The 25,217-nt window shown below is 48.3% G+C and overlaps 2 protein-coding genes and 1 pseudogene across 2 annotated transcripts; 1 reads left to right on the forward strand and 2 right to left on the reverse strand.

The window, feature by feature from the left end:
- The first annotated feature begins 830 nt into the window (after positions 1 to 830).
- Positions 831 to 16,494, forward strand: Tsu (40S ribosomal protein S12 homolog tsunagi). Its single transcript, XM_077700191.1, has 6 exons — positions 831 to 964; positions 1,509 to 1,568; positions 1,656 to 1,733; positions 2,389 to 2,525; positions 11,660 to 11,787; positions 16,379 to 16,494. Exons 1-6 carry the CDS (start codon positions 904 to 906, stop codon positions 16,428 to 16,430), a joined length of 516 nt encoding a protein of 171 aa, XP_077556317.1. The 5' UTR covers positions 831 to 903; the 3' UTR covers positions 16,431 to 16,494.
- LOC144170953 (uncharacterized) lies at positions 6,757 to 11,604 on the reverse strand (annotated as a pseudogene).
- Positions 16,495 to 19,664: 3,170 nt separating the features above from the next.
- On the reverse strand, positions 19,665 to 23,896 carry LOC144170408 (uncharacterized). The gene is made up of 2 exons (XM_077700192.1): positions 22,907 to 23,896; positions 19,665 to 21,614 (listed from the first exon to the last, which is right to left on the reverse strand). Exons 1-2 carry the CDS (start codon positions 23,552 to 23,554, stop codon positions 20,298 to 20,300), a joined length of 1,965 nt encoding a protein of 654 aa, XP_077556318.1. The 5' UTR covers positions 23,555 to 23,896; the 3' UTR covers positions 19,665 to 20,297.
- Between the last annotated feature and the right edge of the window lie 1,321 nt (positions 23,897 to 25,217).

Here is a 25,217-nt window from a genome sequence, read left to right on the forward strand (position 1 = left end):
TGAAAAAATGAACTGTTGCGGGCAATTCACTCAAGAAAGAAGTATAGTTTACTGACCAGGAAAAAACCTGGAGGACAAGGAAGGCCGCATGATGCAGATGTAGTAAAACAAAGTGCCACGTTTTTTCTTACACACCCGCTTCCACCCCGTCCTGCTTTGGGGTCTGAGGAATATGGTCACTTTAGCCCAAAGTAATAACAATAACAATAATACTTTATTTCAACCCACTAGGTGTGGGTTGTGCTGGAAAGGCCAAAGGCCCATATCGAAGGGCCCAGCACACCGAAATGTGGCATCAGTGGTCTGCAGAAAGGAAACAAACAATTTGCGTCCATCGAAATCCATGTGATGGAAATTTCCGCCCTTACAAAGCCGTAATACACAGAAAGCAAACTGCAAAGTCGTGGAGGTGACTGATAGACGCCTGGACCACGTCGAGCATGTCAGATACCAGACACAAGGAAGAAATAACTACATTTCATTAAGATCTCCAGTTTGGGTGAGTGAATATAGTGAAGCAAGTTAGCAAGTCAGTGTACGCTATAAAATGCACCGCAAACTTCCATTCGTAAAAACAAACACGGTGGTGGGAAATAATGGACCATTACTGCCAGGGCCGTACCCAGAAGGGGGTTTGGGGGTTCGAACCCCTTCCGAAATCTCTTCCAGGCAGCTCGTAAGCAATACTTACTGTTGCTTTCAGCAAAATTACCCCCTTCCCAAAATCCATAACCCCCCGAAAAAAATTTCTGTGTACGGCCCTGATTACTGCTCTCATCTATCTTACCAGAGTCGCATTCGTTGCTAGCGCCAGAAAAACCCTGGGTAGAAAAGCAGTAAACGCTCGCGTTCGTAGCGCCGCCTGCTGCCTTCTTGCCGCATTCTCATCAGACTCGTGCGAAAATGGCGGACGTCTTAGATTTGGACGGTGGAGAAGACTTCGAAGTTGACGAAGAAGGAGACCGTGAGTTTCGCCAAAACTGTATATTGAAGTGACACCCATTCCCATTATATACTACATCCAATTTTTTGTCAAAATTCAATGTGCACGCGTCGCCCTTGTATCTTGACAGCGCGCACAGCGCAACTGGTTCATGCTCGTATTTACTTCGAATGCCTTCAGTTCTTTCATTGATTCTGTTTCTAAATGCATTGTTATGATCATCTTTATTGTTAACAATTTTACCGACAGACAGTGTCGAATCGACTAGGGATATTATTATAATCCACTGCTCTTTTGCGCCTACAAAAAAAGTCATCTTTCAGGTGCTGCGCATGTCGCTGAGACGTTTGTTGCGAACACTACAAGGCTAGAAATCGCCTTCTTCATTTGTTGTCTGTTACTACAAGGCTAGGAATCGGCTTCTTCATTTGTTGTCTGTTTTTTCAACACTGTGAGCTTTTGTTTACGCATTTTCGTTTAAATATGCCTACCGCTTGACGTGATCAGTGGTTTGTAATTGCGGTATTGATGCCTTTCTGACTGTTCTCACCATTGCCTGTTCCAGAGAGTGTCCAGAAACTTAAAGAAAGGGCCCGCAAAAGGAAAGGAAGGGGTTTCGGATCAGGTAAGCAGCGTTCCCGAGTTCCTAGTCGTTCAATTCGTCCAGGTCATCGTTTTATCCGGGACCCTGTCGCCCACTCTTTTTTTGCAGATGGCACCGCCAGGGAAGACATCCGAGACTATGATGCCATGGAAGTTGATGATAATGACAAGCCAGGCCCGCAAAGATGTAAGTGACTGCACTTTATCACTGTCGCGCACAACTATGTGCTATCATGTAACGCTGTTGGTAGTACATCATCCCGAATTTCGTCGATTTCGTGCAAATGTTTAGCACACGAAAAGCCCGTACTACATGGTGCGAATTTGCGTGCAAATTCGGTGCTCCGGCAGAGCAATCTATTTTTGCAGCTGTGGCAACTTGCCACAGTGGCAAGTTGCAACTGTGGCAACTTGTGGCGGCCAAACTGTTCGTTTCATTCATTTCATTTATTTACACTGCTAGCCCTTAACAGGGTATATGGTCGAAATAGTACATGGTGCATTCTACAGGACGGGTTTAACAATTTTTCATTTTCACTGTATAACTAGCTGAAAACGCTTTACGTTACAACAAAAAACACATACATGCAAACACAGGCTTATAGTATAGCCAAAAATCAAAATGGGTACAATCTTTCGACACAGGATTGTCAAAATAAAACATGTGAAGTTGCACGCTTTGGTACTACTGCGTGCCGATAACACAGCTCGACACGGCCCTCTCAAACGCACCATAGTACGTCGTGGTTCTCATTAATGAAGGTACTGCCGCAATACGCAGAGGCAGTGTGAAGAATAGCAGTGGTGAATAATGGGGCCAATTGTGCGGCTACGCGTTTCAGCGATTGAAGGCTGGATCCTGTACGTGACCGGTGTGCACGAGGAGGCGCAGGAGGACGACATCTACGAGAAGTTTGCTGAGTACGGGGAGATCAAGAACCTGCACCTGAACCTTGACCGGAGGACAGGCTTCCTCAAGGTGGGCCAGCGCTTTCTTGAGTGCGCAGATGTGCGTGTGTGTTATCACCATAATTGTCTGCCAATTATTGTCCACTACAAGACAAATGGTTTTAGCCACCACTTTTAGAGTCAACAGTTGTGTGTTCAGCTTGGCATTGTTTGCTTGGCTGGGGCAACGGCGGAATGTACTAACACAATATTAGAAAGCGTGTTTGGAACCTGGTGGGTGTTGCCTAGCATGCTATTTCTCCTTCCTAACGTGGCATTATTTCCCTCTCTGACCTTCATTGGAAGCCTCCACACCAACTGATCTGATTTTACGAGGTGGGGCACTTAGCCGTCTTGTACAAAAAAAAAATTCATTACAAAACCATTTGTGGCATTCTTTCTTGGCAGTTGTTGTTCCAAGATGTTCACTGCAGGTCTTGGAGGCAGACTAACCTCTTGGTGTGCACATTTATTTGTGCACCAAACATCCGAAATTATTCTCTCTCTTCCTGCTTACATATGTTGTAGAAGCCAGACTGAATTAACTTTTTTGTTTTTCATTTGACGGGGCGTGAGAGGCAGAGGTGCCTAGACAGCAACAAATTCGAAGGTGTTTCACTTTGGCTAATACATTTCTGACTGCACACAGGGCAATGAGTTCCTAAACTTTGTTTGGGTGTCACAATTGAGTTTGCCTTTTTTGACCGCGTCTTTAAGGTGCACCCAGTTGACCAGGGCAATAGTAGTCATGTCAATGTGGGTGCACAGTTTACTGGCTTGCTGCATAATCAGCAGCTGTGAGAGCTCACTCAGCTCTGGTTTTGCATTGACCAAGCGGGTCTTGCATTGTTGCTACTTTGGTAAACAGCATGGAAAGGGGACTGGAGAACAGCTGACAAGCGCTCACTGGGCTTGGTGATATTGAAGGGGTACTGACGGCATTTTTGGGGGTTAATATTTTACAGTTCGCTTCTTTCACCCACTCTGGCTGAAGTATGAACAATTTCTGCCTTGGGGGACGTACTTAAATTTGAGCTTATGTATCATGCTGGCAGGCAGCAGTACACAGCAAATGGACATCAGCGGGATATCCCCTATATGAGGGAAAACAAAGTGATTTAGCAAATTGTGTTAGACATACGGCAGGAACTCGTGATGCCATTTCACATGTGCTGCTCAGCAACATGGCACTGGCAGTGATCACAGACTCATGCTGGCAGTCACTGCTACACGTGTCGTTGCCACGTGCCGAAATGGCATTGTTGGAGAAAACAAAGGTCTGCATGCAGAAAGGGAACTGATAATATGGCCGAGAATCTCAATAATAGCTACGCCATTAGTAAGAGTGGACATCAAATATGTGCCGTGATGGTAGGCCTGAACCCCTTCAGGCCAGGAGTCTGTGGAAGCTGTGATGATGCTGCCATGGGGCCACCCCTCTTTATGTGTGCAAAAAGTCAGTCCCACTTGCAGAACGTGATGATTGGCGTGCACAGGACAAAACTGTCGTGGAATCGCATGCTGTGACTTCTTTTGGCGGTGGGGCTGTGAAAACGCCTCTACTGTATTTTGATGTCCATGGAAAACAGTGATGGAGTAGTGTGTTTCTCATAAATGCACCCTTTGGCTCAAAGCAGTGGAAACTAAAACAGATGATTTTTGTTGCATTCTATCTGATTTTTTATCGTGCACTAAAAAAATTCGATGCCTGTACCTAAAAGTACCATTTCAGAAACTTGGGAAAGTTTGGCAAAGTAGGTAAGAATTGAATTCCTCTGTAGGTGGGTATCGACATATGCTGTCATCGAGTATGCCTTTCCTTTGTAACTTGCGAGCACACTTAATTGCATCAGCAGCAGTGCTTTCGGGGTAATTTAGTCCAATAAAGGAGGTTTTTAGTTCCTGTGCATGTTCCTCGGAATTCCTCCTATCCAGAGCATACCCTATATGATACCTCTGTGCCTGTGAATACGGTGTGCTTGTTTTACAAGGGTGGGAATGGCTGCTGTAGGAGTGAGAGTCCTGTTGAGGGTCAGTAGGCTTTCCTGTACAATGTTGTTGAAATGCTACTTCCACCCAAAAGCAACGTTGCATTGGAAAAAATGTATAGTTTTAGTTGAAATCTGATAGGCAACTTTAATTGAAGGCTTCAGAGTATTTGTTTGCTAGTTTACAGGACCTCAGGGGAACAGCTGCAACTAGTTACACTCGAGCCAGACCTACCAACCAGTACAAGCGGCATAGTGGAGTCTGAAGGCTCATGCGCGGGCGGGTTTGAGTACTCGCTCACGGTAGGCAGGCTCAATAGCTTCCGTTACAAAGAGTGGCGTTATTGCCGCAGAGGTCATAGGTTAGTCGTACAAAAAAAGTACAGCTGTCGCTTATGGTGGAGCGAGAACGGCCCACTCACTGCCTGAGTCATGGGAGCTCAGACTGGGATATCTGTTGTGGCCACGGGGACAAGGTACTGCGGGTGACCAACACCGACCTAATCTCCAAGCAGAGTCGCCGCAAAAACTGCGCACATATCTGAGCTGAGCATTGCGGAAAGAAGGTTTTTCTGTGATGTAGAGTGTTGGAGGGAGACGAGTGAGGGTTGGTAGTGTTTGTCCATTAAAGGAGCCATGAAGAGAAAATGCAAGTTGGTTTTATTCGAAAGATTTCGTGTTTTATAGTGCCCCCAGCGCTTGTCCGGATACAAACGATGCTTTATTCACTGAGAAATTAAACAATTTAAGTTAAAATTTTGATTTTCCCGCTAAATCGTTTGTCTTCGGGGTCTGCAATGACATCACAGGAACCGACCGCTCTGCAGCCTAGAACCCCTTCATTCACGCATCCGCCGTACAGGGTAGAGACACGTATATGCTGGCGCCGCCATTTTGGGTTGCTCGCTCGCCGCCGAAGCAAGTCATTGTGTCAAAAACGCGCTAAAATTATCGCCGCAACGCGGTTTACTGAAGACGTTTGAATCATATTGTCTGTTTCGCGTTGCTAGGTCTCGTGGGAAACGAAAAGAATAAAGCGTTGAGCCCGTTGGCCCAATTGCGGCGGCACGGGACCGTTCAAAGGTTGTCTCCACCCTGTACAGCGGTGTTGGTTTGTTCCCGCGTTTCTTTACGTTACCCGAACCTAGATGGCACCACCATACCGTGGCAAGCGTTTGGTTTGTTTTTGCCCGCATTTAAACTTGGCTTGTTTTTGCTCTGGGAGAAAATATTCGTTCCCTGAAACAGTGCTCGCTCGACAAATGGGGTCACGTAAGACACCGTTGCTTGTGTCAATCGGCCAGTGTCGTCTGAGACAACCCCAAGCCCCGTAGTGCTGTGCAGCTAAACCAAGCATGCTGTGCGCAGTACGAACAGCAGAACGCATCAGTACTTCTATGTTTACATGTGCTTTCGTAACTTCCACTGTTTGTCCCATCATTCTTATTGCTTTGTAAAGAATGTGCCCTAAATTTAAGCGCAAATCGCTCGTTCGTCTAGTTTGTAAGCTCTACCTAATTTGAGTCTGCTTCTGCCAGCCTTCGCCAATCGCAGAGCTTAGCTCATGTGACATCATAGGTTCTGTTGCGGGAAATGAGCTGGTGGGTCGCATGACCATTCCCGTTTTTCCTAATTATGTAGCTTATTTGAGCGAAGTTTACGTTAAAAGTGGTGTCAGTATGATTCTAACGAGACAATCTTTTGAATGAACCAAACTTGTGTTTTCTCTTCATGGCTCCTTTAAGGAGGTATGGTGGGGTAAATGATACATGTTAAATTTAACGTTATATTTCCGGAACGCTTGCAGATATCCGCATCAAATTTGTTGTGCGCAGACAAGATGCCGCTAGGTAAAACATGAAGCACTTTGTCTGGGTGTAGATTGTGTATCTTTCTTGTGGCCCACTCCCAAAATTTCAGGTGTGTTTGTTCATTGAATGTACCTTTTCTCTGGAACAAAAAAGAGGAATGTGATGATATTGCGCTGTGTTATTCTAAATAACCATTGGTTTTATCTGAACTAAAGACATTTGATACTTTATTTGGAGTATGGGCGCAAAAAAATAATGTCACGTCATGCACACAGCTGTAAGAGGGTGCCTTGAGGTATAACTTTTTTGTGCAGTAGTAATATATATTAACGTAATTGTTTTAGTTCAGAATATTTATGATTAGCTGTAGAACGTGTGTGCAAAGTTTCACTGTAATCAAATAAATACTTTCCGAGAAAAGATACATTGAAGTTTAAGAAGTTACAAAAAACTCAATTTGAGAAAAACGAAGTTTTATGTTTGCGTATTGCACAAGTATGCTTAGAATGAACCAGGAGAATACATTTCGCTGCTGGCTTTTTTAGAGGTGTTTCTGAAACCCTTCTTGGTGTTCCTTTTCACCCGTCGTCTTTCTTTGCTTTCGACGGAGCCATAGAATTCTGCCCGGTCAACACGCGCTTTATCCATCCTGTTGAAGGCAATGTCACAAAACACACCTGGAACAATTCCAAGGGCTTCCAGAACTGCTTTCCGTGCGGAATTGCCATCATTGTAGTATGCTACAGCATCATTAGCAGCTGTTTTCACCGTGTCAGCGCTGACAAATGTTGTCTTGAGGCAGCGGCACCAGATGAGTTGGTTCAGTGACTCATTAGTGTTCTGGGTTCTTCCATGGAGACATTTCCTCAGAAGAGCTGGATCTGACAACGCCTTGAACACTGGCTTGAGGACATCCATCACTGCCTCAGGAATGTTGTGTTTGTGGGAGTAGGTTTCGCTTCCCTCAACAAGGCTGCGATTATACGCACACCATGAGGATGGTCCTTTTGTACAGAGTCCGTGCTGGGGCTTGGCATCTGTTCATAACTTGTGAAAGTATATTGCCCACACAGCTCGTCTCATGTTATCTAAACTATCTACATTTTCCCGGATAGCTTTGCCATAGTAAACCTGAAGGGAGTCGATGTCCTTTTCTGAGAGGCGTCCTTTCCCTGAAAGTGGCAGACCATCGGCGAGCTTTTTCCCCTTCCAATTTTTTTTTGAGGTTCCTGAGCCTCGTGCCCATTCGCTTCTGCACGTGTCCTACACATTCATGCGTTTCTATGGCCTTCTTGTAGGGCTGTGAGTCTCTGACAGAAATGTATGCCTTAGTGTCTCCATCACCAATGTAACTTGTGTACTTTAGCTGGTGCATTTCAACAGAGCGTTGAAAAATTTTCACAGCTCCAGCACATTCCATTCCACCAGATGGCCCATCGTAGGTAACTTTACATTCACTCATGTTGTCATCTGTGTGAAGGTTGCGAGCACAGATGTGGCAAAACTTGGATTCTACTTCAAAGTCAAACACCTTTTCTGTGTCAGCCGATATTGCTGCTACGACACCACGTAGTGAAGAATAACCACGCCTCATCCATGTTCTATCCACTGTGACCGCAGTTTCCAGGTCTCCACCAGAGTAGAAGGCCTCTTTCTTAAGTTCTTCAGCAGCTTTTGCCATACTATTTGTCACTGTGGTCGTGGATGCGTCAAGAAGCCTTGCGTTGTACGACACAAACTTTGTTGGTGGTGGCGGTAGATTCAGCACAGCACACATGGTGCGACCCGATGCCAATCCTTTTCCGCAGGTACGAAGGGCGTACACGAACCTTTCATTCACTTCAAATATGTTGCCAGAAGTGCGCCTGGATGTCTCGAGCACATTGCAAGCATCGCACTCGCTGCAGGTGACATTTATAGAGGACGCCAAACTGCTACACCTGTCAAAAGCCTCTTCCAAAATAATTTCTCCCTTGTTGCACTTTTTACACACAGCAACGTTTTGCAAAATGCTACGGAGAAGAGCGAGGTCGATCAGGCGGTAACCAGTCGTACTTGCGCCGTCTACGTCAAAAGATGCACCACCATGCCTCTCACCTAGTTTCGCGAAGCTTGCGCTTCGTCGAGCCGGTTTCTTGCTGTCTTGCTTGGTCGTAAACCGATTACCTTTAAAAGTTCTCTTTTTGGTCCATTTGTTGGATGATCGTGCCATCTTCCGGTATCGCAGTGCGTTTTAAACGCGAAGCGGAGGCAACGCGACCACGACCGTAAACATGGAGGAAAAAAAAGCTTAGGAGAGGCCCCCAGCTATCCCCGCGCATTGGCAAAAGTGTGGAGGAAGTCACGTGTTTTCGGCGGCCATTGGAAGTCGCGTTAGCAACGGCGTCCTAGCAACGGCCCGCCCGCCGTCCGCCAGTCATGGAGGAAAGGCAGCGCCTGCCTTGTCGTCCGATTGCGAAGATTGCTGCTTCGCTTTGCTGCGCTGTGGTCTTGCGGAACTCGAAAAGGATGCTGCGAGTTGCGACAGCTGCGCCGATGTGAATATGTCATTTAATTTCTACTTGCAAGTGCACCTTGTACCGCGTCAAGCTTTTGCTCCGGTCGCGATCACGACACGCCTATTGAAGTGCAGATATTGTGAACGCGCCGTCCCGTCGTACGCGCGGACACCCGTCAGGTAGATTTTGGGGAAGTGATACACGGTGTGCAGTACGTAGGCGACTTGCAACCGAACGATTCGCGACTCAATTTTTTGGTTATCGCCACTGCATCTAGTTTGCTAGGCCGGCAATGCGCGGCAGTGCCTTTGCAATTGTTACAAGGTAGATTCCCAGTTTATATAATTCCATCGTCCTATTACCTTAGTAGGTGTCTGTCTGTTGACTGGAAGACTCGAGCTGTATCTGGAATCTGGATGTTTTTGTGGTCTCGCTCTGTATTTCGCTTTTCGAGACTGCGAGGTTAGTATATGAACGTTTTCAACTGTTATCACCTTGAGTTTATTGACACTGAGACAAGTTGAAACTTGGCGAAAATAAGTTTATTGACGCCACCCACCCTCTCCTTTTTTTTGCTCAATAAAACGTTTTGCTTCCTCCTCCTCCTCCTTCGCAAAAAATTCTATCGAAGGCACGCGAACAACGGTAAAAACATTCCACAATTTTTTAGCTTGAAATCTGCATGAAGTGCTGCTTACATATATATATAGAACGGCCGTTTAATTGACTAGTCATCTCTGGGATTGCCAGTGAAACTGCAACGCAAACTTGGGCACTTTCCAGCACGGCGTTCGCCCACTATTTGCGGCGTTCTCCATCGCTTGGGAACCTATCAACGGCGCCGATTGCAAACAAAGGATGAATGCACACCAATGTACAGTAATACTAGTCAGCGGAATGATGCACTAACCGGTGGAAAGTGACGCCCAATTCCTTGGGTACCGATCGCGACTTGCAGCCTGACACCGAGCCTTGCGGCATTGTTAGAGCGAGCCGCTTCGCAAAACTGCTGCGGCCACAGTGAAGGCCGTGTAACGGTGTAACCGCGCGTTTAGGTTCACGGTCACGCGCTGCAAAACGGCCTTCTACCTGCCTATCAGCTGATTTCCGCCGGCTCGGCGCTGGCAGATGCAGACGACAAGAGAGGCGATGCAGGACGGAGGCGGCGGAGAAGGTGCACCCAGAGAGAGGGAAAAAGAGTCTGCCATTCGACTTACAAAAATGGCGTTTCCGGCTGCGCTGGGTGTGACGTCAGGGCCTCTCCTAAGCTTTTTTTTCCTCCATGACCGTAAACGTGGGAACAATCACAAAAATAGTGTATACTACAAGAGCACCACTAGCGGCAAGTCTCTTAAAGTTAGTCATTTCAAAAATATACGATGATTTAATACGCAACATATACTGGAAACACAGACGCAAGCAAAAAAAAGTGAAATAATGCAGCGAACCGCGAAAAACAACGCTAAACATACCGTCCTCTGAACCGATGTCTCAGCTGTGTCCGCCATTTTTAAACGCCAGGGCGCGCGGCACACTTCAGCGCGGCATTTAAACCGTTTTGAGCGGGCACTTGACGACGCGCTTCGACGGTGTTGTTCCTCATACTGCACTCGATTTTTCTGCGCCAAAATTGCAGATTCGTTTTTTGGCCGGTTTACCCTACCATACCCCTTTAAAGTCAGTACCAGAGGAGAACAGCAACTACTCTTTAGTGCGCACGGTGCAGAGCCGATTTGTGCCATGTGACATTGACCCATGCTACACCGCCAACGTGATATTTGTTGAGGCACTTGGCACACATGCTGTAGGACTCATTCACTTCCTGCAAAAAGAAAAAAGAAAATGGGCGAATCTTGCACTGAGTCGCGCAAGGCTTTAACCATAGCGGGGCAGGAGGATTTCTTCTTATGTGAGCACTGAAGGACACACCACCACGCATTGCACTAGGTTTGAAATTGTTTATTTACGTAATCTGTCGCCGCTTTTCACTGTGGTAGTAGTAGTCATCGTCATATCCATCTATATTGTTATCTTCCTCATGGTTGACTGGTGGGCCCGGATCGTTTCGTTCGCAGGCTTTTGCATTTCTCCCATAGTGGAACTGGCCAGCACGCACTAGAACTGCAGGGCGTCTGTAGTGTGCGAGCTGTCTTGTGCTTCCCCCTTGAGGCCCGGACGCACATGAACTGTTTTCTTGGTAATTTCTTGCAAGTGCCACGCGCAAGCCTAGACAATGCCGGGCGCTCCTCATGAAGCGCATGCTCACAAGCATGGTAAATGGCAGGAGTAACTATGCAGGCATCTGGGGTTTTCTGTTGACGCCGCACACATTACGGCCAGCAACAACAGCTCCACTGTTAAAAAGTTCCCCCTTTGTTACGGCAAAACTGCACCACTGGCTTCCAAGCTCTGGAACATATAGGAAGTAGAAGTGTATTTCGTGTTCCTTGACCGCCTTGCACATGTCTTGCTGTTGATTTACTCTCTGTAGAGATTTATATCAAAATAGATTTATATCAAATTGTAGATTTATATCAAATATCAAGATTCACATCCCCCCTTAATGGAGGGAGTGTCACTGGCATCTGTCGCTATGGATTTCGCACTTGTAGCATGGGACTGAATCGAAAAATGTAAATCGGATGCTCATTGTGACCCTTGCGTCACGGCTTGGCCCCTTTCAGAAGCAATAATTGTGGTAATTTATTATGGGCACACAATGCCAACTCTGAGCAGTTGTGTTACATTTGTCGCGTGACGTCAAGTCAGTTTTATTGCTCCACACACGTAAAATGACAGCAAATTCACTTCATCGTGGTTGCAGTGCTTCCTGACTCAGAGTGCCGGCTTGGTCTTGCTTTCACGCAGGGCTATGCCCTGGTCGAGTACGAGACCTTCAAGGAGGCCCAAGGAGCCATTGATGCTCTGAACGGAGCCAAGATCCTCGACCAGGTCATCAATGTGGACTGGTGCTTTGTCAAAGGACCCACCAAGAAGTAAGCCGACTGATTCATTAGCGTGCGCTGTGTGCAGAATTTCAAGAAATGCGTGTACCCTGTGACAAAGTTAGCTTTTGCACTTTCACCAAGGTTTGGTAGCGAAAGTGTGAGAAAGGGAAAATTGTTATGGTGCATTCTTCTCGACCACGTTCGAGAACCACTGGTTTAGTGCTTCGCAGTGCTTATTAGGCACTACGCAATCGCACCTTTTCCGTGACACTGCATGGTGCATGCGTGCGTCTTGTACACCCTCGCTCTGTTTGCTGGAATAAAACAGGGCCCGACTGTGACACCCTTCTGGAAATGTCGAAGCACAGTGCCTATGCCAGCTTTGATTTGTTTAGGCCTATTTGCAGCTATAAATGGGCAATTTCAAAAATGAACTCAGCAGTAAGTGTGGATAGCTCTCACGACTTTTAAAGCAGCTGGCTGTCTTGCATGGTTTTGTTTTCATCCAGCTCTTCCTAGTAGTGAGTGGGCACTGCGCTTGTGGGAGAAAGGGTGGATTGCAGTGTGGCACATGACTAATCGTATAAAATAAAGGTGGGGTGGGGAAGTTAAGCGGCAGAATGCCAGGTTACAAAGCAATTTCAGTGGGGAATGTGCCAGGCTAGGGAAGAAAACAGCAGAAAGGAGTAGCATAACTTAACCTTGGTACACTATTGCAGTTGAAAAGCAATCCTGGTGTTTCAGTAGTTTTACTTTTGAAGCTGCATTATTACTGAAGTGGGAAAATTTTAGTAGCACTTTGCACTGTTTGTGCTTAGAGCATGCAGGGGTGAGACAGCTGCGCATATTGCGCAGTTTTGATACAAATTTCTCTTTCTGCGCCAGGCTGCTCCAAAAGCTTGAAAATTTCAAAAAGTGCACCAAACTGCTCAAAAACAGTCATAGAGTTAAGGATTTTAACACTCCTGTCAGTTTCAGTGGGGGAAAGTGCTTACTGACGGTATACTTTTCCAGCATCTCCAAGGTGATGCTGTTTTAAAGGTTTAATTAATTGATCATTTAATAAAAAAACCCACATAAAATTGTCCCCGAGATAGGTTTTTCGAAAGTCGCAATGTCGGGTTGCACAAGTTATATATTGTGAGTGTTTAAAGTTTTCCAATCAAAAACCATTGCAAAGTCCTGTAGAAAAAATTTTTATGTGTATTGGGGCGGTGAACTACTTGTGCAAGGTGGTGAAAAAACGGCAATTTTAGGAGTGCTGTATCTCCGGAATGACATCACTGGGCGCCGCCATCTTGGTGTGGTGAAGATCGGAAAACATGGCTGCAGGGCGAGGCAGTTGTTCGTGCTTCAGGCAGAGAGCTCTTCGCCGAATTCTACCATGGTTTTGGTTATGAGGGTGGCTGGGTTCACATTTAGTCGGTTGATCTGTTGTGGGGAGTTGGTTTTTTTTTTTTTTTTTTTTTTCAATTTTGAGTTTTTGCCGCGTGGCATATGAGAGGCGGTTTAAAGATGGGAGGAGGGAAGAAAGTACCGTATTTATTCGAAAATAGGTCGAGCACGAATATAGGTCGATCCCCTAAAAATTGAAGTCGCCGAAAAAAAAAATAATATATTCGATTATAGGTCGACTTATACTTTTAAGAGAAAACTTGAGGAAACTTTTTAAAACTCACATTTATTTACAACGCGGTCACATCACTGGTCGGAGCCACACACTGCGCCGTCGTCGGAACTTGCGCCGCATGCGCCGCGGTCCACTGCGCTGTATGAATTTCTGGACCCACCCCGCCCCCGACTGGCTTTGAAGACTGAACGGCCAATCCCGCCTCGCAGCGCTAACTGCCGAGGTTTGTTCTGAATATCTTCGCAGGACACTTGGAGTCCTTTCGCACGCTCCTCTTCCACGTGCAGCCGGAGTTTTTTCTCGAGAGCATCGTGCCTCCCAATTGTAGGGCCACGGAACGCACGACGCAGTCCCCTACAAGCAAAACGTTCATCCCGCTGTTTCCGCTATCCCCTGATCAGCTTTTCATTAACGACTAACTCTTGCTGACCAGCGTAGTTGTTCAAGTTCTCAGCAAACAGGATGACCCGCCGCTTAAAGTTGGCAGTATAGCTCATCCGACGTGATATCGTGAAATGTGCACGAGCAAAACGTCGCGTGCGGAAATCGCAAATTCGCAACGAAGCAGACACTAAGAAAGCCCGGAGATAGTAGAGACAGCGAGCGAAGCAGCCAACGCCATTCCGTTCAAGAGGTGGCTACGCTAGGTAGCGAAAGTCACCACCACCTCGCGCTAGCCGCTACCACGACTTCCGAAGACACCAAGCCTAGCCAATCTGGCCCTCTAGCCAGTAGTAGTACGTGAGCTCGCTCGTGTCCGGTCCGGCCGCAGGTAATGCGCGATAGCTGGCAGTGACTGTAGCTGGTTTTCTTACACTGATTGTTTTGTTATTTTTACTTTTATTTTCTTGCCTGTCTTTGTTCTAGATGCTCCGCGCTGCCGCCTCAAATTGAGGAGCGCCGGGCGCGACGGAAAAACGGATCGCTCGGTGCGCTCGCCATTTTTGATCACGACTAATAAGTCGAGGTTCTTCGGTCACGATTATAGGTCGACCCTCAATTTTTAAGCACATTTGCGGAAAAAAAAAGGTCGACCTATATTCGAATAAATACGGTAAGAAGGAAAGAGAAAGAGAAGAAAATAGGGAGAGAGGGGCTGCTAAGTTGCGCGACTAGAAAGACAGGAGTTCATCAAAATCAACGTGGTGCCCGCGAATTCGCCGTGTTTTGGCCTTGAGTGTGAGGCGAGGTTATCGCTTGAAGGGAAATTTCGGGCTCATTGTGGTGTTGTAAAACGCCGAGTTATTGCTGCCTTTGACAGCGAGCTTGCGAGCGCCGAGAATGGGACGATCGACACTGCAGAAGGGGCGACGCAGGCTACACCGCCTGGAAATGTTCCAGCAGTGTCCGATAGCGAGACGGGCTATTATTGCATGCTAGTAAAAATGGTTCATCTACCTGAAGTGAAATTTAATTCCAAAAGGGAGGTGGCTAAACGCACCAACGTTATTCATTACGATAGTAGTGAACGTGCACCTTCGGTATTGAAATGGGAGGGCTGGTGGGGTGCGCCGACTGGCACTTCGTTTTGCGCAACTTTTGCCGTGGCGAGTCTACACTTGTGAGTAAAGCCGAGTCTGGGATTACAAAAAGAAGAATTTTGGCATTGACATGATAATTAAGTGCTTTACGATTGCTTAGTTTTTCAACGGTCCTCCACTCTCTATGCATAAAGGCCAAGAATTTAAAAGTGGTTTGTAAAAAAGTAGTGCAGTTCGTACCTTGTGATACTCTGGTGGGAAAAACTTTATCGAAAGGCTGTTTCAGTGTTATGTATGTTCAAAACTGATTAAAAAGTGCACTGCCCCTCCCCCCTCCCCCTTCCGAGTTGCCAAAAATTTGATTTTTCAGGCTCCTAAGGTGACATAATAAATGTCCTTCTTCCAAATCAAGGTTCTTCTGCTCCAGAATCAAAATTTTGCTGCTCCAAAAACTGCTCCCAAATCTGATTCAGCTGTCTAACCCCTGAGCATGTGTTCGGTCATTCTTCAGCCTTGAAATTATGACTCAATCTGCACGAATTGCCTTGCCGAGGCTGTGCATATAGCAAATGCCACGAAACCTTAGTTGTGTTTGATTTGAAGGTTGGGTAGCTCCCACATTTTGTCCTTGTTTTGTCATGTTGCTGTAAGCAGTACCATACATAAGTGTTGGAGTCTCTGTAAGAGTTTCACCTTGCAGGGTTATTTAATGTAGTTGTTTACCCTACCGTTCTGATGGACAGCCAGTGTCACCTTAGCTGCTGATGATTGTGCGTTGTACCCCCTTGCTACGTACAGGGCACTTTTAGCAACCTCTGTGATGATGAGCGACAATTATGCGAACCCCGAGCCGCCATACCTAAGTGTTTTTAGAAAATCAAACTCGGGTAATGGGCTGCTTTTGTGGAACATCTGGTGGTGGTAATAGGAAAGAGGGGCCTCGGTTGCTGTTATTAACTTGTAACTAACTGTAGCACTTCTCATCATCCTCCATGTTGAGGTAACTTGCACTTGGAGGAGCCACAGCATTCACAGCACATTATTTTTCACTCCGAGCCGACGAAACAACTTGTTTTGAAGGCACAAATTTGTCCTTCGTGAAACTTGTTAGTGCGCATGGAGGGCCAGCCAACACTGTGTCAGCCCCATGAGCCAGCGATTGGTATGTGCACAAAAAAGTTACGTGATGCGGCTCAGTTAACAGCTGTGGTTGCTGCCTTAAACCTTTGGAGAGAATACTGACAGGGTGTTCGTTTATTTGTATTTAATGGCTGTATTGCAGTCAAGCCGCTATGCCATATTTGTCGCCCTTTCTGTAACACTTTTCCTCTGCCCCAGGAATGAAATGCGCTTTTGTGGCTCAGATGTTGTTCTGCCATTGTTTAAAGTTTGACAGTTTTAAAGGCACTGCAAACGTTCTTGTGATAGATGCAAGAAACCAAAATGTCCGTGTATGCGGTGTATTAGTACATGTTATTAAGAAACCTGACTGGACTGATATTTTGTGTTGTGCACCTTTTTGTTGCAGAAAAAGAAGCCATCGTCGCAGGGACCGATCTTCCGACCGAAGGCGTCGCTGAACCATCTCCCGAACCAGTTTCAGCTTTCTTTTCTTTGTCTCATAATAAATATCCCTCATGTCCATTGCTGACTTTTTGATTAGCGTATGCTAGCTGAATCAACTTTGCTACTGGGACAAGCTCCAGTGCATGATGTTAGTGTTCTCAGCTATGCTAGCCATGTCCCAGTAATGTCGCAACATCTTGTCACGGGGTCTCTAGTATGTGTATTGGGAAGATACAATTGTGCACTGAGCAGAGGAGAACAGAAATTTGTACTGGGTGCATGGCTAATAGAATCCTTGGTCTTCCTCCAAGTGAGAGGTGGTGCGCGGACAGTCCAATCCCTCTCTGTAATAGGGTAGACCAAAGCATTTCTTATGCTGTTTTTATGTGTTCACCAGTGTATAAAAAATGCTTTTATGCGTAGGTGAATGCAGTGTAATAGTTGAGAGGTGACCATTTGACTTGGCCATCAAGGCCGAACTACCACACCACACCTCGGTGCTGCCTGAGTGCGACATTCTTAGTGGGGGGCTGTGGTGTGACTCTGCCACATCATTTTTTTCTGCCCCATGTGAGGGTCTTCATTCACATTACTGGAGCAACGTGCCAAAAATGATTATGTGAAAGTTCCTTAGCAAATCTGAGTTGGTTGCACCACTGAGCTGGTTGTTCCCTCTTTTCATATGTATCATGCCAATGCCTGCTTTATTATAACATCCGAGCACACTGTAAAAGCAGTGTGCAGCCAACTGCGGCGCCTTTTTTTAGAAATTCTAAATTTGTTGAAAGAAAAAAAAAGTACTACATCTGTGTTCGTTATAGCGGCTCGCATGTTGAATTGTAATGACGAGTGGCAATTGGTGAAGATTACTGTGGAGTGAACCAGCCTAGGGTGTGCACAAAAACCAGGCCTGTCGATGGCCAGCCGTCAACTGGAGGCACAGCCAAAACTGCCCTGTCGTCCCACGCATCCCTAGACTGGGTGAGAGTTCAGTAAATGTTAGCAATTGCCTACTTCAAGCCTGTCTATAATGACATCCACAGGACAGAAAAGTGGCTTTGTTATAAGCAATGCTTTGTTTAAAGTGGGCATTAATTGCTCTATATCCGCTGCAGCAGGCACCATCAAATACTTCGGATAGTGATATTTCAAATAAAGCAATTTTGTTATAGTAAGGGTTAAACTACATAAATGACAGCCTGCACTGAACTATGTATCTTCAATACACTAAGGTCAAGAATGCAAGTACAGCTCTTTGTTGTTTTTTTTTATGGTCATGGCTTAACCAGGTTTTCTTCGCTAGTGTGGGATATAAGTGGGGTTCCTCGGGGACCTTGCCAGCACTCTGGGGTAGGCCCCCACGCTAGCTCCCGGCGTGTCAACCACGCGGGCTCCCATGCCTACGGCAGCCCAGCGAGAACACAGTAGACAGTAGTGCCGAAGCACAGCCGTTTATTTGGGGAATCCCAAAGTATGCGAGCACAAGGCTCGACGGCGTTCACGAATCACGCCGTCCGGGTCGTGACCGCGAACGGGAGGCAGGCACTCACGGCGCGCGACAAACAAAGCTCCCACCTGAGATGCATGTATCCATCACCGCCGCGTTCCGCCGATCTCGCCCCGACCGGGTCTCCGACGAGACTCTCCCGGCTCCCGTGCGCGCACGCTCGCGCCGCCCGCGCGCATATCCCCGCACACATCGGTGGCGCCATCTCTCGGGGGACGCCGACGAACCAGCGGAGCGCCGGACCGGTTTCAGCGCACAAACGTCTCTCCCGAAGCGCGCGCTGGCTCGGGATCGCAGATCGCGGTTCTCCACGATTCCCACACTAGCCAATTTGAAATCCGAGAGGGTTACACAGATGTGTCCTCTTCATCAGACTGCTTGTGTCTGACAGCCACTGGCAACTTGTTCTGCGAGTTGCACTCTCTTTATTACATAATTTTCAAAGCAAAAAAAAAAAAAAAAAGTCAGCTACTCCTTTGTCGAAATGGCGACGGTGGGAGAATAAAGCTTTCCAAAATCAAGTCCAGCTTCAAACAAACCAACCCAGAAGCGAGCAGACGCCATTTATTTATGATTATCAGTATGCTTGGAATGCGATTCCCACCTAATGTGTATGGTAAGGTGGTGTGGTGTGGGTCCACTTGCTACTGATATGGGCATTCCATGGCTTTCCTTAGCATCCAACTGTCGTCATCATTAAACAGAGGGGTTTATCATTTTGCACGTCCATGCACCCCTCTCTACATCCAAACAGCTTCGACCGTGCCAGAATGGAGCAACTGGATAGACGGCGTCACAACGCAAGCGACCTATAGGTTCAATTCCAACCGCGGGGAGTGGTTTAATTTTTATTCACTTCTCACACTACTATCATCATCATCATCAGAGAAAGTTGGCTTTTCTGCAGTGCATTTTGTGTGGACTACAGACATCAGGGAGGGGCTGAAAGCTTTGCTTTAAAAGTCTTATGAGGAGTAGCAGTGAGTAGTAGTAGTGCCACTTTATTTATTGATTGATTGTAGGGTTTAACGTGCCGGCGTAACGCAGGCGATAAGGCGCGCCGTAGTGGGGGGCTACGGATTAATTTTGACCACGTGGGGATCTTTAACGTGAGCCGAAATCTCGTACACACGGGCATTTTTGCTTTTCGCCTCCATCAGAAAAGCGGCCGCCGCAGCTGGGAATCGAACCTGCATCCTCGTGCTCAGCAGCACAACGCCTTAGCCTCTGAGCCACCACGGCGGGTGCCACTTTATTTAGCATTGGGTTCAGAGTAAAGGGGTGGCAGAGGTCCAAAGGGCCCCTGCAAATATCTTGTGAGTACATATATTGGGAAAAGCACAAACAATACTTGTACAAGGAAGAAGACGGGGCAGAGTTCACCCAGTCTTCTTCCTTGTCCAAGTATTGTTTGTGCTTTTCCCAACATGAACCTTTACCATCATGCGCAACTTGCAGTTCATCTTGTGAGTAAGCACATCACATGCAGATTGTTGTAGGAAGCTCACATTCATGCCTGATCATTCAGTGTTTCTTTTATCTATGAAATGGATGGCCACACACGCACACACACCTGTGCATGAAAGCTCTTTCATTCAAAATAAAGATGTTTGTTAGTAGCTAGTATTGTTACAAAGAAGAGAAGCACAGCAAAGCTATTTCTATGAACACACTACTGTGTTCTTACATCGCAGTGATACGAGCCATCCAGCAGGATGTCCTGAATAAAACACGACACAAATTGCATATACTTATCATCTGTATTTCATAAATACATGTACTACATAAAGCATGGTTGCTTTGCCTCAATGCATGACGAAACATTCATTTCGGCTAACTAGAAAGATTTGTGTTTTCAGTCCTTTCCTTCAGTCATCCAACATCCGGCAGGAGTCGTTCAGGTCACGCATAAGCAAGTCCGCTCACTTGGACAGTCCGCAAAAAGCGATCCACCCGGTGGTGCAATTCTCTCCGCTTGGCCTTCGTACACTGGGAATGGATGCACCATTTGTCGAAAAATAACATACAAAAACAAGAGGCAAGCCAGTTACCCTGTCACACAATGATCCTCCACAGCCTGGCAGTCAGTGGTGCTGCCAGCAGTCCCACATCGAAATAGTTCACTCTAGACTGGCTTGACAAAACGACTAAACACACACGCACAAACAAAAAACCTAGAAAGACACTTTCTAACCTCGGGTTCAAGCATGTACGCATGCGGTGACTGACAAGGGTGCATCAGATGCAACCACGTCGTATTTATTTCTTTGCCTCCTTGACTGACACTTTAAGCTCCAGGGGAACAAAAAGAAATAAAAAGAAAGAGCATTGACTTTGCTATTGTTATGTGCACTCGGCAGACTTCCAATATCGTTCAAGTTGCAGCAGTGCTAGACTGCTGCGATGGGGGCACGAGCTGATCCAGTGCTGCGTGAAGAGCCGTCACCTTGTCGTGGTCGGGCCCCAACTTTCCGGCAAGGTCGTCGATTGCGGCGTGCAGCGCCTGTAGTCTGGCGCCGACTTCTTCGGCGCCCACCGCTGCGGGTGTAGCCGACGGGAGCTCCCCGTAGAAGCAATTGGGACTCGCAAACACCGGGGCTGGCTGCAGAGCGTGCAGCGAGAAGGGCTTGTGCTCAGTTGACGGCGCTTCCTGCGTCACGACGGGAGCGGGGTAGTAGGCGGCCACCTGAAGGACTTCGACGTTACGAGCAGACTCCGGCGACCCTGGGAGTCCCTGGTACTTGTGACCCGACAGGTCTTGAAACCGGTCGTTTCTCTCGTCCACGCCGTTCGTCTCCGCTTGCTCCGCTTCCACCTCGCCCTCCTCCTCCTCGCAGCAGTCCTCCTCGTTCTCCCCGTCTTCCTCGCCGGATCCCTCGCCGCACTTCTTGAGCCGCTTCGGGGGGTTTTTTCTTCGCTTGACTGCGATGTTGTTGTTGCGGCTAGGGCTCGCTGGCGCCATGAGGACGGGCAGAGCAGTGCCTTCTCCGCCTGTGCCGGCCTGCCCGGCCCCGGCCGGGCCGTGCTTCTCCTTGAGGTGCCGCACGAGGTTGCCACGCAGCGTGAAGGTGCTGCTGCAGTCGGGGCAGCGGTGGGGCTTGCTGGTCTGGTGGATGGCCATGTGGGCGCGCAGGTTGTGGGCGCGTGCTAGGCCCTTGCCGCAGACGCTGCACGAGTAGGGCTTGACGTCGGCATGCGACACCAGGTGCATCTTGAGGGTCTGTGGCTGGGAGAAGCGCTTGCCGCACCGCTCGCAGCCGAAGCGGCGCTGGGCCTCGTGGATGAGCACGTGCCGCTCCATGTTGGCCTTGAGGGAGAAGGCGCGGCCGCACACGGGGCACGGGAACGGCTTGACGGGGCTGTGGGTGACCAGGTGGTTGCGCAGGTGGTGCTCCTTCATGAAGCGCATGCCGCAGTCGGGGCACGCAAAGCGCCGCACCTGCGTGTGCACCAGCATGTGGTCCCGCAGCTGGCTCGGGTACTGGAAGAGCCGCTCGCACACCTCGCACTGCAGCCGGTGGGCCGCCACGGCCACCACACCCCCGCCGCCACCCCCACGCAGCAGCGGGGGCGGGTGGTGCTTGGCGACGTGTGCCGACAGGTCGCTGGGGAAGGCGAAGCGCCGGCCGCACAGGCCACAGGGCAGGCAGCTCCCGCCATGCGTCACCAGGTGCCGCTTGAGGTGGGTCACCTGCACAGTTGGACGGGTAATTTTTTTTTTTTTTTTTAGTTGCCGATTTCTAGGTAGGTGTATTCGTCAAGCCAGCTTTCACCTTATGGGGTTGAAAATGGAAACCCAGGAAGCCAACTGTGTACACAAAATCATGAAGCTCCATGTTGTGTTGCTGTTAATGTGTGAAGTTACAGCAAGATGGTCCCACATGCAAGGTAGCAGGGCTTACAGAGGGGACTAAAAGAAATACGAACAATGGAGCACACAGCCTCTGACGCATGCTGCACTGTCAGCAAACTGTGTGCATGCGTAGTTCTTTCAGAGTGTTTGAGAGTCTGGCCTACTGTTAGGAAAAATGCTTGATAAAGGAGCAACGCCGGTCATTTATTTTGAGGTGTCTTTTTATGCTCTGTCGCCACTGAGGATCCTGTTATCTAGTACATTCGGGAGCCAAGGGCGCAGCAGGCTGATTGCAGCTAGCATGATGCCCTTCACTGGTCATCCTGCTCAGCGGCGACACAGTGTGAAAAGGCACCTCAAATTAAACAACCGGCGCAGCTTCTTGATCAAGCATTTCCCATAAATGTAGGCCACAATCACAAACGCTTTCGAAGAAGTGCGCATGTGGACAGTTTACTGACTTTGCAGCATGTGTCGCAGGCTGTGCGCTCTGTTGTTCGCAGTTCTTTTAATCTCCCCTGTACACATACTGATAGCCCATTTACACGCTACAGAAATGTGCGTGTATTACAGCTGCACGGTCTTCTAGATTTCTGAGAAACGAATTTTTAGTCGCTCCTACGTTATGTTGCCCCTGTTAGAGATAAAACAAGACAGCGAAATTCGCTCCACATGAGCTTTCTGTGTGGATCTAAAAGAACAGGAAGAAAAGGTAATTCCGGCCCTGCTGCGCGAAACGAAAGCACAGAGGAGGAAAAGGAAAGAGCGCAACTCCAGACGCGCCGCGTTCCCGGACAGAAAGAAAGAACAGAGGAGGAAGGAAAAGAAGAGGAAGCGGCAATTTCAGGAGCGCAGACTGGGAAACGCGTTCCGCATTATATCGGAATTTCGGTTTGCGGAATAACCGCAAATTCGGCACAGCAAGCTTCCTTTTTTTTTTTTTTCCCCTTTAAGTGTCACAGAAACACCTTTGCGTCTCCGTGAAAATATTTCGAATCTCAAAAACTCGAACGAAAATAAAATACTGGAAATTCAGTTTGAGTGGCCCAGCTCGGCTGCCAGTGCGGCAAAACGAAACACTCGTTACAACAACGTCCACAGCAGCGTCGAAACACACACGGCGGGCCTACCTGTAGGAAACTGTGGTCGCAGTGCGGACACCGATGCGGCCGCCGTCCTTCGTGGATGAGGAGGTGCGTGTTCAGGTGCGCCTGCTGCTTGAACGCCTTGTGGCACACCTGGCACTCGAACCTCTTCACGCCAGAGTGGCACAGCAGGTGCGTCTGCAGGTGGTGCTTCTGCGCGAACTGTTTGCAGCAGACCTCACATTTCCACAGCTTGGTCCCATCTCCCTGGGTGGGCACCACGGCCACCACCACCGCGCCTTCCTTCAGCTGGCAGTAGGGCTCGTTGCAATAATGCGTTGCCACGGCCGCCGGCGCTCCGCCCGAATCCGTGCTTGAGTACGAGTCGCCCGTGAGCTCGGCGCCGCGCTGGACGACGCCGATCGGTTTCAACTTGGGATCTCCATCGGCATCGACGGCGGCGACGTTGGCTGCGCCAGCCGCAGAGAGAACGCTGGAAACGACGGGAGAGCAACAGACGTTCACGCCGCCCCCTGCACATGTTACGATCGGCACACTGCCTTCTGGTTTCGCGCTACCGTCGGCGCCACCGTTGAAGTCTTGCACTACGACCGCCGCGGTGGGGGCAGCGGAAGGAGCCGATACGCACACGGAGATGCCGTTCTCCGCCGCCGGCTCCGACGGACACAACATACTGCGTTCACATTGGCCAGCAGGCGCAAAAGTCCCTCCGACACGAGTTGCGGTCAGGAAAGGAGCTTCTGTTCACAAAGGGTTCGGCTCCTAAAGCGAAGCGGCTTCCAGAGCTTCCAGCGCGCAGCGAAGACGTCGGCGAGTTCGGAAGCGATGCGATGACTGCGCTCGGTACGTACAACGGTGCAAGCTGCCAGATTCAGTAGCAGGGTAGATCACAGTAACGGCTGGAGGTTTTTCACGGCGTTGTGCAAACATTTGTCTGGGCAACAGCTTATTAACTGGTGGCTTGCGTATGTGTTCTCGACGAATGTTGTGAACAGTTGCTGGACGCCATTATAGAAACCATCGCCTCCTTTACTACTACGATGCCTGCAGCGTCGCGCCGGTTCCCATTGCTGCCAGATCGCCAGCCTATTTCACTCACTCACCGCGGGGTGGCGCAAGTGACCGATCCTCGGTAGCGGTTGCTGGCGTCAGCTCATGCCGGGTTTTTGTGCGCGATTTTGCTTCCATCTGAAGTATATTACAAAATAAAACTTGTATACCTGCGTTTTTGTTGTTATTTTAGATGACTGTGCTCTTTTCCAGAGTGCTTTATAGTGCAATCATTAAATGAACAGATTCTGTTTCCCTAGTACAGTGTATGGGTACGCGCTTTAACTGTATCGGTTTTGTTGTTCTTTGGCGGATATATTGGCTACTTTGAATAGACAGGTGTAACTCCCTACACGTAATCAGCTTCCTGTACAGTTTGCTGTTCTGATATGTTCTGAATGGTTGTGTTTCGACTCATGACAGCAGCGGTGAAGCTGTCGGTTTCATTGGGCAACGATACGATCGAGACGCGCATCCGACAACACACATACGTTTATTACAAATTCAGGCAAATTAACCGGCATAAAACAGCTCAAGAACAATTGTAAATGAACACAAACAAAACAGATGTGAAAACAGAGTTGTTATGTTACACTGCATGCGCCGCACCTGCACGTGCATGTGGAAAGCCGGTTTTCAAAGTTTGAGAACTTTTCGTGAGAGAGGCTTTGTGCACCACATCCTTCTCACTGCATTCTTATCGGTCATATCAAATGCATGGTTGGTCAGCAGCGGCTTGATGAACTTTCTGCATATAAGTTCCACCAACTCTCGCCGATGACTCTCGTCGGAATTTGCGCACACCAAGACTGGCATTGACGTGATGACCTCAACACTGTGCGTCAAGCATGCTTCTAGGGGCTTCGTAAGTGAGCGACGATCAGAAAGCATGGCGTCAACAAACTTCTTCAATCCATGCAGCAGTCGCACTAGCTGCTGCGTCGGATATGACAGCCCACCTCTGTCCTGGTGGGATATCAGCCCATCCGTGGCGCAGCTTCCCCTCGGTTTCTGGACCAAAGCAACGCACTTGTCACATGCGATATTCTCTGCTACAGCACGAGCTATGTATCCTCCGACGAATGAAAGCGCGGCCATGTCTGCTGTTGGCAGGAATGGTGTCGCCGACGTGCAGACGTCTCGTAGCGCTTGCTGTGCCAGCTTAACGGTGGGAGACGGGGTGATCTCAGTGCTGTGCACGTTTCTTCCGACAATGGCCCGGGATGAGCAGAAAGATGTCGAGCTGCTGACATTGCTGCTCTTTGAAGAAGCCACGATTCCGGTC

Source organism: Haemaphysalis longicornis, unplaced genomic scaffold (assembly GCF_048455015.1).
Source record: "Haemaphysalis longicornis isolate Haplotype H1 unplaced genomic scaffold, Haemaphysalis longicornis Haplotype H1 scaffold_2, whole genome shotgun sequence".
In the NCBI taxonomy this organism is placed as follows: domain Eukaryota; kingdom Metazoa; phylum Arthropoda; class Arachnida; order Ixodida; family Ixodidae; genus Haemaphysalis; species Haemaphysalis longicornis.

Coding starts and splice junctions, on each gene's coding strand:
- Tsu (XM_077700191.1), top strand. CDS start 904: ATGGCGGACGTCTTAGATTTGGACGGTGGAGAAGACTTCGAAGTTGAC. Junction 1,569..1,655: donor AGGAAGGGGTTTCGGATCAG/GTAAGCAGCGTT, acceptor CTTTTTTTGCAG/ATGGCACCGCCAGGGAAGAC. Junction 11,788..16,378: donor GTCAAAGGACCCACCAAGAA/GTAAGCCGACTG, acceptor TTTTTGTTGCAG/AAAAAGAAGCCATCGTCGCA.
- LOC144170408 (XM_077700192.1), bottom strand. CDS start 23,554: ATGTTGTGTCCGTCGGAGCCGGCGGCGGAGAACGGCATCTCCGTGTGC. Junction 21,615..22,906: donor GCGACCACAGTTTCCTACAG/GTAGGCCCGCCG, acceptor CCAACTGTGCAG/GTGACCCACCTCAAGCGGCA.